This window comes from Onychostruthus taczanowskii, unplaced genomic scaffold (assembly GCF_017590055.1).
Source record: "Onychostruthus taczanowskii isolate IOZ18803 unplaced genomic scaffold, ASM1759005v1 scaffold22, whole genome shotgun sequence".
NCBI classification, from domain to species: Eukaryota; Metazoa; Chordata; class Aves; order Passeriformes; family Passeridae; genus Onychostruthus; species Onychostruthus taczanowskii.
In genome coordinates, this window is record NW_024499462.1 from 1,584,173 (window position 1) to 1,598,065 (window position 13,893).

Here is a 13,893-nt window from a genome sequence, read left to right on the forward strand (position 1 = left end):
CATGACTGAAGCAACCAAAGACAAGCATCTGAATATTCAGTGGTGTATTTATGATCAATTGATCCAAAACTGATTTACATCAACTACTCTAATAATAATTAAAAACTGCAGTCCTTAATTATCTCCATAAGTTATTATGCCCTGTTAAAGAAGAACTAACTGTGGGATTTTTGGGCTGTTTTTGGAAGTTGTAGTTTTGCATCGGGTCACTTGAAATGCTGGGAGAGTTGGGATTGGCCAGCCTGGACAAAAGAAGACCTGGGAAGACTTTGGAGCCCCTTCCAGTGCCTAAAGGGGCTTCAGGGGAGCTGGAGAGGGAATTTGGGAAAGGGATGGAGGGCCAGGACACAGGGAATGGCTTCAAACTGCCAGAGGGCAGGGATGGATGGGATATTGGAAGGAATTGTTCCCTGGGAGGGTGGGCAGGTGGTGCCCAGAGCAGCTGTGGCTGCCCCTGGATCCCTGGCAGTGCCCAAGGCCAGGTTGGAGCAGTCTGGGGTAGAGGAAAGTGTCCCTGTCCATGGCAGGGGGTGGCACTGGATGAGTTTTAATGTCCCCTCCCACCCAAACCACGCCAGGATTATCTGACTCCAATATCCCACATTTGAGGCTCATAAAGGCTGTTGTCAGTGCCAGCAATAATAAGAAGATACTGAGAAAATCACTTTCTTCTCAAAATCACTCAGATGATGTGAAAGAAAGTGAGCAACTCTTAATGAATGCAGAAGATGAAAGCAAATGCATTAAAAACACCTTCTAAGAACCTGAATTTCCCCCTGGAATCCAAACCTGAATAATTTCTACAGTGCAAGCTCTGCATGTACTTTATTAATGTTCTCCTACATTTCAACTTGGAAAGCTGTTAATTTCATTCTAATCCTCAAGAACAGACATTCATTCGATTAATTATTCTTAAACCAGGCTGGAATGGGGATTGTGTTTAACTAACAGAGCAATTACTTTTGCTTTCTAAAAGCCAGGAAAAAAGGTAACGAGCACTGACTGCTGCAAATGCTCGATGCTACAACAATAAATTCCAGCCTGATCCTCTGCAACAAAAGCACTTCTTAATTATTTCGAATTTTACTTTCACTAAACACACAATTATGTTTAATGCCATCCACTAATACCAACTCCATGCTTAGGCCTCGTTCCATTTTGTGCCAGCAAAACCAGGGAGGACTGGAACAGAAAAAGCTTAAAGACACAAAATTGACATTTCTTTTGCTCCTCTTTTGTGGACTGATCACCTGGTTTGCGTCAAACGTTTCTAAAGGGCAAAAGCAGATTCCCCTCATCAGCCCAAAATCTGCCTTAGCCTTTCTCCACCTATTTCTTATCCCCCTGACTGACACACAAATACCTGTGCCTAAGAAATCCTCTTGGAAAACCAGAAAGGATTTCACAGCCTGTCCACATTTCGTGGGATGACTCCAAATGTGTTTTGACATTTGTGCCTCGTGATTCATTTGTTTTCAGATGGAACAAAATGTTCCTTTCCCTAAATTACTTTGCCTACCAGAATTTTTTATCTACTCCAGTGCCTCTGTCCTCTTATCTGCTCTCTACAATTCCCTGGAAGGAGGATGGAGCCAGGTGGGGATGAGTCAAGGGACAGGAGGAGAGAAAACAGCCTTGAGTTGTTCCAGGGGAGGTTTGGATTGAATAATTGGAAGAATTTCTTCATAGAAAGGGTGGTTAAGCATTGACCAGGTCAGTGGTGGAGTCACCATCCCTGGAAGTGACCCAAAATGTGTGGAAGTGGTGCTTGGGAACATTTTTGGTGGTGACCACAGTGGTGCTGGTGGATGGTTGGACTTGATGGTCTTAAAAGTCTTTTTCAACCTTAACGATTCTGTGATTCTTCAGGAGTTCTAAAGGTCAGGAATTTGACATGATGCTTGGATTTGCCACCATTTTTGGATTCCTAATTTTGATGAAGTAGAAGCTTCCCAATTCCCCACTTCTCTGCCATTTCTGGGCTTATTTTGGGAAAGACTCTCATGAAACCAACAAAGAAAAGCCCAGCTACGAACAACTTTATTAAGCTCTGTTTTATCATTCCTGGTGTTCTAAACAAATAATTTATTTGTTTTATTGAAAAAAAGGGAGCTTTTACTCTTGGTTATTAATATCTGATGCTAATTGTAGTCTGTATATTATATTTCCATTATTTTTCTCTCTCTTTAAAACAAGAAAAAAAAAAGAACCACAAAAAACCCAACCCTATGGATGGTTAATTTTATGCCCACTTTCCTCCCAGTGCAGACCTAAAGTTGCCGGATTTCCCCTTTACAACCTAAACAAGGTACCACCAAAATAAAATAAAAAAAAAACAAAACCAACCCTTTAGGTGAAAACTGGCATATATCATAAACCAAATATTTAAATATTAACAGATCGAAAGTGAGAGCGACAAGCTGGCATGAGACACAAGCACCAAAAAATGACTACAAACAAAACCTGGGTTTTAACTCAAAATCATCCCTGTGCCAACATCAACCATCAAGCAGCTTTAGAAGATGCACATTTCAAAATTTTCTGTAAAAACAAACCCATGAGTACAAATTTTCCCTCTGTAAGCAAAGGTTATAACAAAAAAAATCAGCCTTACCTTCACTTTAAGCACAGAAGAAAACATTCTGGCATCTTCAGACACCCCTCCAATGTACATTTTTTTGGTAAACACAGGTGCGTGGTCATTTTCATCCTTCACCTCAATAAAGACCTTGGCTGTATTACCTAAAAGAGGGAAGGAAAAGGGAAAATAGAATATTTTGCAATAATTTGTAATATCTCCTGGCATTCATGCATTTACAGCTGAGGGAGATCATGTAAAACGACTACAGGGATGATAAAAATAAATCCCTGAGACAACACAGAATGCCAAAATTGTATAATCCCAGAGTCACTGGGGCTGGAAAATCCCTGCCAGCCCATGGAGTCCCAGCTGTGCCCGATGCCCACCTTGTCCCCAGCCCAGAGCACTGAGTGCCACCTCCAGCCCTTCCTGGGACACCTCCAGGGATGGGCACTGCAAAGCTCCCTGGGCAGCCCCTGCCAAGGCCTGAGCACCCTTTCCATGCAGAAATTCCTGCTGCTGTCCAAGCTGAGCCTCCCCTGGCCCAGCCTGAGGCCCTTTCCCCTTGTCCTGTCCCTGTTCCCTGGCAGCACAGCCCGACCCCCCCTGGCTGTCCCCTCCTGGCAGGGAGTTGTGCAGAGCCACAAGGTCCCCCCTGAGCCTCCTTTTCTCCAGGCTGAGCCCCTTTCCAGCTCCCTCAGCCCCTCCTGGGGCTCCAGCCCCTTCCCCAGCCCAGCTCACTTCTCTAGACAAGTAATAGGGATCCATATCACATCTTAGTTCGGAGGGTTTTGATCCCATTAAATACTCACGGGTGTCACAAAGGGGTAATGAAGAGGTGTCACAAAGAGCTCATTAACAGCAGCTCTGCACCTTGCTTTATCTATTTTAATTATTCCTATTGCCATGCAAATACTTAACGGCCGATTCAGTCCTGGTGTCTGTAAACTCATAAATGGTCACACAGAGTCCTGGCTCAAAAGCCTCAACACTTAATTAATTTCCTGTGTTAATTGAAAGCATCCCCAAGTCTGTTCTCCTCCCAAGCCTGGCCTGGCCCAGGGGAACTCCACTAGTGTTGCCTCACCTGAGAGGTTCAACACAAAACACCAGAGGTTCAACACAAAACCCCACTGTTAATTTGGTTTTATTAAAGAGTTCCATCTCGAGCCCATTGAGCAATAAACATCTCCATCCTTCTGCAAAGGCAAAAACATCCAGCAAAAACCATGGACCTGCTGCCAAACAGATTCCACTGTGCAGTAATCTCCACCAACATCTGCTTCCCTCTTTCAGCATCGTATCATCCAGAAAGATTGCTGGAAATGATGATATCCAGTTCATTAAAACCACATTTGCAAGTGATAAATTGCCTCCTTTCTGAGCTGGTCTTCTCAGCTCCTTTCAGTGCCAGGATAATTTCAGTGCTGCACAGGTGCCACTGATCTGAGTTACTCATACAATGCATGCTCTTAAGAAAAGGCTTAGGAGCTGTATGTTTAGGGGAGAAAATATTAAACCACAGACTATTTCTGTGGAAAGGAAAAGGAAAAGGAAAGGAAATTACATTAATTGTCAAGTCTCTGTCTTCTTAAACCTTAATGTCTCTGGCTGCAATACCAAACTATGGTACCCAGGCAGACTCTCCCTCTGCAGCTCCATCCTTTAGGGAAGAAGGTGGCATTAAAAGCAGGATTATGTGTGGAAGTGACCTTGCCCTGCTGAGCCTATAACTATTGCTATCACTGGCTGCCACCAGTTTGGTGCTGGAAGATCCTGATTTTATTCGTCCAGGTGCGATCAGGTGCTGGCTCACCTGCACTGGTTCTCTCTAATTCAAATTAAACATCATTTGCATATTGCTCACTTTCGACACGTCAGGCCATTTTGGGTGAGGTGGCTGAGCCTTATGCAAAGTTTGCCTTGCAATTTGCTCAACTCTCCATTTGTTTAATTTGCTGGCAGTTCTCTGAGCTGCTAAAATGCTGATTTGTTTAGCAAACGGTGAATGCTTTGAAAATGGAGAATTGGAAGTTATTACATTAAGCAGAAAGCAAATTAAATACCTTCCATATTCACAGGCCAACATTAGGACTGTCACCATTGAATATCTACCTGCATTTCAGCTTCCTGCCTGATTTCTGGCCACCATTCTAGCAGATGGAGTGGAACATGGCATCTGTGAGCTCCTCCCCATCCCACCTTTGGATCCAATTCCACAGCTGGCTGCAGGAAAGGGCTCTCTACCAGCTACAGAAGTTGCCTTACCCTCACAGTGGAATTCTCACTAAAATCCATCAGCAGCAGCTGTGCTATGTGGGAAGGTCATGCCAGACCCTTTCTCATGAGGATATTTCCCAGTCCTTCTACTTGATTCAGAAATATTCCCTGCACAGGAGCTCTGGTGCTCCCAAATCCACCACTCCTGCACCCCCAGCCCCTAGCCTGATGGAAAAGGCCACCAATGAAGTGCTCTCCTAGAGAGTCTGGTTTATAGTCTGTCATTAGACTCCTTTTTCCTTCATATTCCAAATTTTTACCTGCTTTTCTAAATGCTGGGTGTGGCTCAGACCCTTTTTGTGAGGACAATGATCATCACAGGCTTTCAGTATTCACATTCACCTTCCAGAGGGGAAATTTGTACCCCCAAGTATGTAAAACCTCCCATCTTTTGTGTTCTAAGTCTGGAATCCAACTCCAGTTTTTTTTTCTTCCAGGATTCCAGGAGCTGAAAGCAGGATTTACTCCTTGGTGGTAATTCTTGTGAGACCTCCTAGAATCCAAGTATAAAAGCCTACGATTCATAACTGTGCTGCTTAAAGAGCAGAACAAAAGGCATCTTTCCCTGGACAAAGCAGCACTGCCAAGGTGGCCAAAAAGAGCCAAGAAAATTGATTTCAGTGGAACCTCAGTCTCCTGCAAAGTTCCTTTTTCTTATTCTTCTCCCACCCCCTGGAGATGAGCAGCACTGCACAGAAAATACAAAACTTCAGCTGCTTCCTAAGTCATCCTCAGCTTACAGGAACCAGCTAAATAATCACTGCCAAGACTTCTGGATCTTTCAGCTTCTGTGGTTTACTTAAGGGGAGTGAAAAGACCTTGAAAGCTGCTCTTAAGCAAAGCTGAGGAACCTCTGAAACACCTAAAACGAGTAGACCATGAATAAGTAACATGGAAAAGAAGCCCAATAAAAACTCCTGGGTCACCAGGGTGCACTAGCATTTCACTCCCAGAAGTTTTTCCCAAACATCTTTGTTGAAAGTTCTTTTCCAGTCTTCCAATCTAAAAATGTGCCAGATCCATAAGCCTGTAGTTTCTTGCCAGGCTGCAGAAATGAAGCTGAAGTAAAGCAATGGTTTTTGGACACTGGGACAGCATCAAGGATGCTTTGAGTGTTCCCAGGTGAGTTTTACTCAGTGCTTTCACCAGCAGCACTGCACTTGCCTTCTGCAACATTCCAACCCAGCCATGGGTACAGCTGCTCTTCAGGCATGGATAATTCTCACATAAATCCCTGCATCTCCAAAAGCAATTCTGTAGGAGTCAACAGCAGATTTCAAAGAACCTTTCCAAAGTTCATCTGAATCCAGCTGGGATGGAGAATTGTAATTTGTCAGGGTTTAGGAGCACTTTGCTTTACTCCTGCCTTACAAGTGCGTGGAGCAGGCTCTGTGCTTTGGCAGGTGAGCTGTGCTGAACTGCAGCTGGGCTCCAGCTCACATTCCTGCATTTGGCAGAACCAAGTAGGAATCAGCACTGAATATTTTCCAGTGGCATTTAGATCTAAATGAGCCTATAAAGCCTGAAGAAGATCATCATGTGCTGTCACTGCTTGAGAGAGTGCAAAAAAAAGCAAACAGCAACGTGTTTGGAGGAGCACAGACCTGAGGTCTGATTTAAATCCATATAAAACCTCTCTTTCTAACAAGCAGTGACGTGAGTGGGAGCTCAGGTTTTGTGCAGCCTCTCTAAAATGCACTGCTCTGCTGCCCAAAGAAATTGGAAGTTTGTCCTAAGCTCCCCCAGAACTGCGAGGCAGCAGGATCAGCTCTCCAGGCTCTGCTTGCATTGAGTCCATCTGTCACAACTCCTGGATTTGGGAACTGCCAGAGCAGCCAACTTGTAAAGCACCACCAGCAACAACTTTTGCAACTAAAAACATAAGGTTGCGTTACTGTTACATCAACACCACAGGGACTCAGAATTCAGGCTCATATTTAACCTAGTGGAATCATCATTCCCAATTACTATGGAACAGCTGCAGAATTTTAGTTGTAAAATTCCCATTTCCACTTTATTCCCAATGGGTTTTTCGGGTTTAGAAAAGCAAAAACTGAAGGAGACAGGACTGTTGCCTTACTCCCACCCCCCAGAACAAATCCCTGCTCACAGCTGGGTTCAGCAGAGCCAGGACAGTGCCTTAGTGCCAGCCCTGGGGGTCCCAAAGGTGACAAACAGTTCTACCTGACTGGATAAAACATGGAAATAATCAATGGAAGGGTGATTTTGTTTTCAAGTCATCTGACTCCAAGACAAAACCCATGTCTAATATGATCCTGTCATAGAATCATCCAGGTTGGAAAGGACCTCCAAGATCATGGAGTATGACCCTTGACCAATCTCTACCTTGTCACCTAGTCAATTAATTCCTCTTAAATACAGGAAAAGACACCATGGGGTTCTGTCATTATCTTTGTATCACTAGAAATGTGAAATCACAGAATCCCAGAATGGTTTGAGTTGGAAGGGACCTTAAAGCTCATCCAGTCCCACCTCTGCCATGTCAGGGACCTTCCACTGTCCCAGGCTGCTCCAAGCCACAATGTCTAACCTTTTATTGGACAATTCCAGGGATCCAGGGGCAGCCCCAGCTTCTCTGGACATGCCCACCAATGCTTTGGTTCTACAACTGAGGCCAGGTTGAGTTGGGAGGTAAAAGCCTCTCTTTGTCCCTCCTTGTCCATCCTGCTCCAATGCTCTTTGTCCCTGTATTTAGGCAGCACTTTCTCTTTGCTGCTCCCTCTGCTTCCACACAAATCCTTATGCTACTCCTACCCCTTACCTTCTTACCTCAAGGAGCATCAGGTCCAGCTCCTGGCCCTGCACAGGACAGTCCAAAAACCCCATCTGTGCCAGACAGCTTTGTCCAAACTCCATTAATATTGAAGGTCCTTCAGGGCTAAGCATCATCAGAATCCTCAAGAAGAACTCCAAGCTTTTTAACGCAACCTCATCATCCAACCCAGCTCACCTCCCATTCAAATGAAGTAAAACAACACAGCAATTTCATATCATGAAGATTCAGTTAAAGTAACTCCTTTAATGAGTTTGGCTCTGCTGAAAACAAGAATGTGACTTTGCATGATTTAGCATCATCTATGAAACCCCCAGTTTAAGTCACCAATTTGATGCTCTCATATTCCAAAGGACATCTCAATTTACTTTCTCTCCTCATATATTTATTCAATTATTGCCACGCTATCACCTGGCACCATCACTGAAAAACAAGCTCAGTTACACTTAATGCTCTTTCACTTTTCCCCTGTGCAGATGAAAACTCCAGCTCCTACTTCTCTATAATTATTTCCTATAATACCATGACTGAAAACAATTTGATACCCAGCTTCTGAGCTTCATGACATTCAGGCCTGTGTGGTGGCTGAGCAGTTTGTCAGAGCTGTGTTAATTAAAGAATCCCAGTGTCACTGAGGCTGGAAAATCCCTGCAGCCCATGGAGTCCCAGCTGTGCCCAGTGCCCACCTTGTCCCCAGCCCAGAGCACTGAGTGCCACCTCCAGCTCTTCCTGGGACACCTCCAGGGATGGGCACTGCAAAGCTCCCTGGGCAGCCCCTGCCAAGGCCTGAGCAGCCTTTCCATGCAGAAATTCCTGCTGCTGTCCAAGCTGTGCCTCCCCTGGCCCAGCCTGAGGCCCTTTCCCCTTGTCCTGTCCCTGTTCCCTGGCAGCACAGCCCGACCCCCCTGGCTGTCCCCTCCTGGCAGGGAGTTGTGCAGAGCCACAAGGTCCCCCTGAGCCTCCTCTTCTCCAGGCTGAGCCCCTTTCCCAGCTCCCTCAGCCCCTCCTGCGTCTCCAGCACTCTTCCCAGCTTTGTTCCTGTCCCTGGACAAGCTCAATGTGTGTCTTTGAGTGAGGAGCCCAGAAATCCCTGCAGCTCCAGAGTAGCTCACCAACAAATTTCAGAACAAATTCCACGGATTCAGGGGTATCCAAGACCAGAACTGGGAGCAGGTCACTGCCAGTGGGTGTCACAGCTCTGTATTAATTCAGTGTTGCATAATCCTGGGGCTCTGCATTCCAAGTAACCCAGCTCCAAAGTGGTTCATCAGTTTAACCTCAGCAAAGCCCACAGTGATGTGTTAATTGTGGCCCATCCCCTCCCACTGCAGCTCATCAATTCAGTGCCCTGAAACTCAGAAGTAGTGTTTAACCTAATTAAAATTCCTCAAAAATAAACAAAGTGCCAAGAAAATGGAAAGGAATTCATTGTATAAACGCAGGAATCAAACCCAGAGATAAAGGGACCTCCATTACGAAGTCATAAGTGATTCAGCTGACCAGACACTACTAAAGTATTTTAAATATAGATATTTATCAAATTCTTTAGCCATCCCTGCAGAACAGTGTATATTCTAAGGAACAGATGTGTTGTATACTCATCCAAAGGCACCCAGCTTGCGCTCCTTTAAGCTGGCCTGAAATCAAACTCCAGTCATTATCAAGCATTCCTGAATAAAATAATTCAGCCATCACTTTTTTGGAAGTGCTGCTCAGTTGGGAGAGCTGCTCCAGTGCAAAGTGTGAGTCAGAAGAGGGAATGGAGGGAAAAACCTGCTGACTGCCTTGTGTCTTCAGCCACATCAGGAAGATTTGAGAAGGCTGTGTGCTGCATGGGAGCCTGATCTGCTCATTGGGTATTCCTCAGCTGTATTTTTATGGCTGTATTTTTATGGATATAACCTTATCTGGATTTCTCCCAGGCACAGGGAGAAGCAGGCAGTTCTGCCTTTCTGTCCCCTGGCAGGTACATCCTTGACAGTGGCTAAACCTGCACAGGATCTCACCCTGCTCTTAACGAAGCCAAGATCCTGACTGCTGATTAACCCCCATGTGTGACACTCCACACTCAATTCTTACTCAAGGAAAAATAAATATTCAGGACAATCCAGGCTCCAAATCTCAAAATCTCCTGCTGGTTCTGTAGGTAGCATTTGAAAGAAACCCTGGTGAAGGCATTGGAACTGCCACCCTTGCACAGTGTCTCCAGTCATCCCCAAGATTTACAGCCTGTTCCCAAACATTTGAGCGCCTTCAATTAACACAGAATCCCAAAGTGGTTTGGGTTGCAAGGGATCTCAAAGCCCATCCAGTGTGACCCCTGTCATGGGCAGGTACAGCTTCCACTATCCCAGGCTGCTCCAAGCCCCAACCAGCCTGGCCTTGGGCACTGCCAGGGATCCAGGGACAGCCACAGCTGCTCTGGACAAGTCAGGCTGAGAGATTCAAAAATGCACTGTGGGCTGTGATCCCATCATCACCATCACCCCCCTAAAAAACACAGCAAGGTCACTGGAGAGCAGTTTCAGCCTTCTCAGCAAATACCAGCAATATCTGTGTGAAAAAGACGGCAAAGCAAGGATTTTTGACACTTACTTTTGGAGGGGACCCGCAGGTTGGATCTCACCACCTGCAGGGAGTCTGCCTGCACTCGGAGCTCATAACTTTGGACACTTTCATAGTCCAGAGGCTTCTTCACAGAGATCACTCCCGTTCTGTTGTTAATGGCAAACACATCTGGAAGCCAGCAAAAACACAGGAATTTTATGAGATGCATAAACAGGGATTTTCAATGCCCAAGGGTTTTATTTTGGGGATGATACAATTCTCTGACACTGCCAAGCAAGTCGTTCCCTCCCTGCCTCCCTCCCCCAGGCTTCGAAAATCCCATATAGCTCATCTTTGAAGATATTTTTAAGCAGCAGAGTGGCTTGATCTCCCCTGCTACTGGGATAACCAACCCAGCATCACAGAATCATGGAATATCCTGAGCTGGAAGGGACCCAAAGGATCAGGGAGTACAACTCCCTGCACAGGACTTGAGTACAAATGGAAATATGGGACAAGACAAAGAGCCCAGTCTCATAAAAAGGAGGATGGGATGGGGAATTCTTTAAATCCCTCCCAGTAATTCTGTGTTATTTTGTCAAGATGTCCAGGTGTATCACAGAGAGTATCAGCAGGATGTTTTGTTTGGATGCCAGGCTCTATTCCAATATTTGTTGCAGTATGGCTGAGTCCATAATCCCTTAAATCAGATTTTTAAGCAAGTCAATTCCATCAAAGCTATTTATGTTTTTATTTTGATGCGCCACGGACTCACACTGTGTGGCATCCATGGGAATTTTCACATCAGTGAGAATTTTTTCTTGTAATTTCACTAATTAATGTGATCTTCATCTTATCTCCAAAGGCTTAGTAATGGTAGTTACAGAAACATAGAATGATTTGGGTGGGAAGGGGACCTTAAAGCCCATCCAGTGCCACCTCTGCCATGGGCAGGGACACCTTCCACCATTTCAGGGTGCTCCAAGCCCCAAAGTCCAGCCTGGTCTTGGGCACTTCCAGGGATCCAGGGGTAGCCACAGCTGCTATGGGCACACTGGACCAGGGCCTGCCCATCCTGCCAGGGAAAAATTCCTTCTCAATATCTCACCTAAACTTCTCTGTTCCAGCCTGAAGCCATTCCCCTTTATCCTGTTCATTACAAAAAGTCCTTCTCCAGGTTTCTTGTCGGTCCCTTACAGCCCTGGAATTCCCTCCTGCCTGTCCAGATGAGGTGGGATTTCACCTCAATGACCTGAGAGCTCTTCTCCAGCGTTAATGGTTCTGTGATTTATCTCAGCAGCTTTACTTCTCCACAATTTCTGGCAGATCTCTGGTTCCCCATTAGCACAAGACTGAAATACTACTATTAATATAAATATGATTACACTTACCCTCTTCATTCCCTGACACAATGGAGTACACCACTGTCTGGTTCAAGGCGGCCGCAGTGACAACGGTGACCACGGTTCCCTTCGGGGCACTTTCACTCACTGGGGGAGGCCTGCAGAGTGGGACAGAAGGATTTGTGTTACATTCCTGAGCAGCAGGCTATTGACACTAATCCCTCAGGTTAGTATGTCCTTCATCTATCAGGCTGCCAGAGGATCTGTTATGAGGGAAAATCATATTAAAAAGGAAAATGTTTAACCTTTGAGAATGTAAAAGTCACTGAGAAGTCCAGTAGGCAAGAGGTGGCAACATAAAGTGTAATGATTCTTGGATGTGAGAAGTGGGAAAGCAGGGAATAATGAGGAGAAACAAGAATCACCACAGCCTGATAAATTGGAAGTAAAAGACAAAATAGATATTTTTTACATCTACTTTATATATATATATACATGTATATGTATGTATATATATATATATATACACATATATATATGTATTTATTGTATAATGGATCTTGAATATATTCAAGTCTACAAAGAAAACTCAGTAATCTTTCAGAAAATCACACAGGAAAATTCATTCATGGGTAAAATTCCATGCCTTAAACAGGAATCACACTGGGGCCATCTCCACGGGAATTTTCACTCTTCACAAAGATCCAAAATTTTTCCTGCCAACACATTTTGGTACCAAAACCCAAGATGTTTTTCAGGAAATGAACTGCAGCCCAAGGCTTCCCAACCACTGTAAGGGTGGGCAGGCCCTGGCACAGGGTGCCCAGAGCAGCTGTGGCTGCCCCTGGATCCCTGGCAGTGCCCAAGGCCAGGGTGGACATTGGGGTTTGGAGCCTCCTGGGACAGTGGAAGGTGTCCCTGCCATGGCAGGGGTGGCACTGGATGGGCTTTGAGGCCCTTTGAATCCAAACCATTCCATGATCCTGAGCTGATGTCTTTAAATCAGCAATCCAAACAATTTCAACAAGGAGAAGCGAGAGGCTTGAGCTCATCTCAAATTCTCCTCCTGAGATATTCCTCATGGCAAGCAGTGGTTGAATTCATGCTTCAAACTCTTCAAAATAAATTTAGAAGGAAGTTTTGACACTCATCTATGAATGTAGATGGGGTTTTTTTAATGTATTATGCAGATGTTTTCAATTTTTAAAAATTACACTCATTTGATAGATAACAAAATAAACACCAGATGAGGATCTGCTCAGAGAGGCTCCTGAGTCTGAAGATCAGTTGTGCACTGATCTTCAAAATTCTGGACGGTATCTGCAGCTACTTCTTTCCAGGGAATATCATGGAGGTATTCAGAAGGCCAAATGGCACCTGGGGACAAGGTCTAGTGGTGGCCTTTGCAGTGCTGGGGGAACAGTTTGATTGGATGATCCCAGGGGTCTTTTCAGGCCTAAATAATTCTGTGATTCCATGACTATTTCATGACTATCACTTTCCCCTTTCACCTTCCAGGTAGTTTTCAAATCCTCCACCCCACACCGCATTTTGCCATTCTAAGGGCAGGGAATGGGCATGGTCCTGAGTCTGCCAGAGCTCCAGGAGCGCTAGGACAACGCTCTCAGGGACAGGGTGGGGTTGTTGGGTGTCTGGGCAGGGTAAGGAGCTGGGATCAATAATCCTTGTCTGTCCCTTACAATTCAGGATATTCCATAATTATATCAAAGTTGGAACCCCAGGACACAATCCCAACTATTGAACCGAAACTTTTCCCACCAAGAACTGGCCAATCTTCCCTTGAATTCTGCCTTACAAACATTTCCTTTGGAATCAATATTGCTTTGAACTTCCTAGAAAAAATTAGAGATAATGAATATATGAAATTAAGTTTTGGATCATGCAATATAACAGTGATCTCCTCTTTTTTTCACTGATGGAAAAATCCCCTTTTACTCAAACCTACATGCATGGAGCAGATCCCTCTGCTCCCACAGTTCTGTGTCAGTGGTTGGAATAAAATTCCTTGTTGCTCCTTAATTTATTTAGCTCTTAAACCATTGCTATGAAAAGCTTTTTAGTGTGCATTTCACCAATGAAAATGCTAATCTTAAGGATTAAAAACATGCCAAAAGGCAGGGAAAGATGGGGAAAGACAGGGGGAAAAATCTTCCAAAGCTGGAAACATCTAAAGCTGGAGTTCTTTTGATGAGATCAGAGAGGAAAATGCCCCTTTTATGCTGCATTTCGATGATTTTGTTTTCTTTGTCTTCTAAAGGTGTGGGAGTGTCACAAAAGCCCTACATTTCATTCCCAGCACAATTCCAGGATATTTCTGCAGTGGGGAT

The 13,893-nt window shown here is 44.8% G+C and overlaps 1 protein-coding gene across 1 annotated transcript in view; it reads right to left on the reverse strand.

Moving 5' to 3' along the window:
- The window catches only part of PCDH15 (protocadherin related 15), a 369,222-nt gene that overhangs the window by 49,422 nt on the left and 305,907 nt on the right, over positions 1-13,893 (reverse strand). The window contains exons 25-27 of the mRNA XM_041404901.1: positions 11,594-11,703; positions 10,251-10,391; positions 2,615-2,742 (exon numbers count right to left, since the gene is read on the reverse strand). Coding sequence (XP_041260835.1) covers positions 2,615-2,742; positions 10,251-10,391; positions 11,594-11,703 — 379 coding nt within the window. The remainder of the gene's footprint in view (positions 1-2,614; positions 2,743-10,250; positions 10,392-11,593; positions 11,704-13,893) is intronic.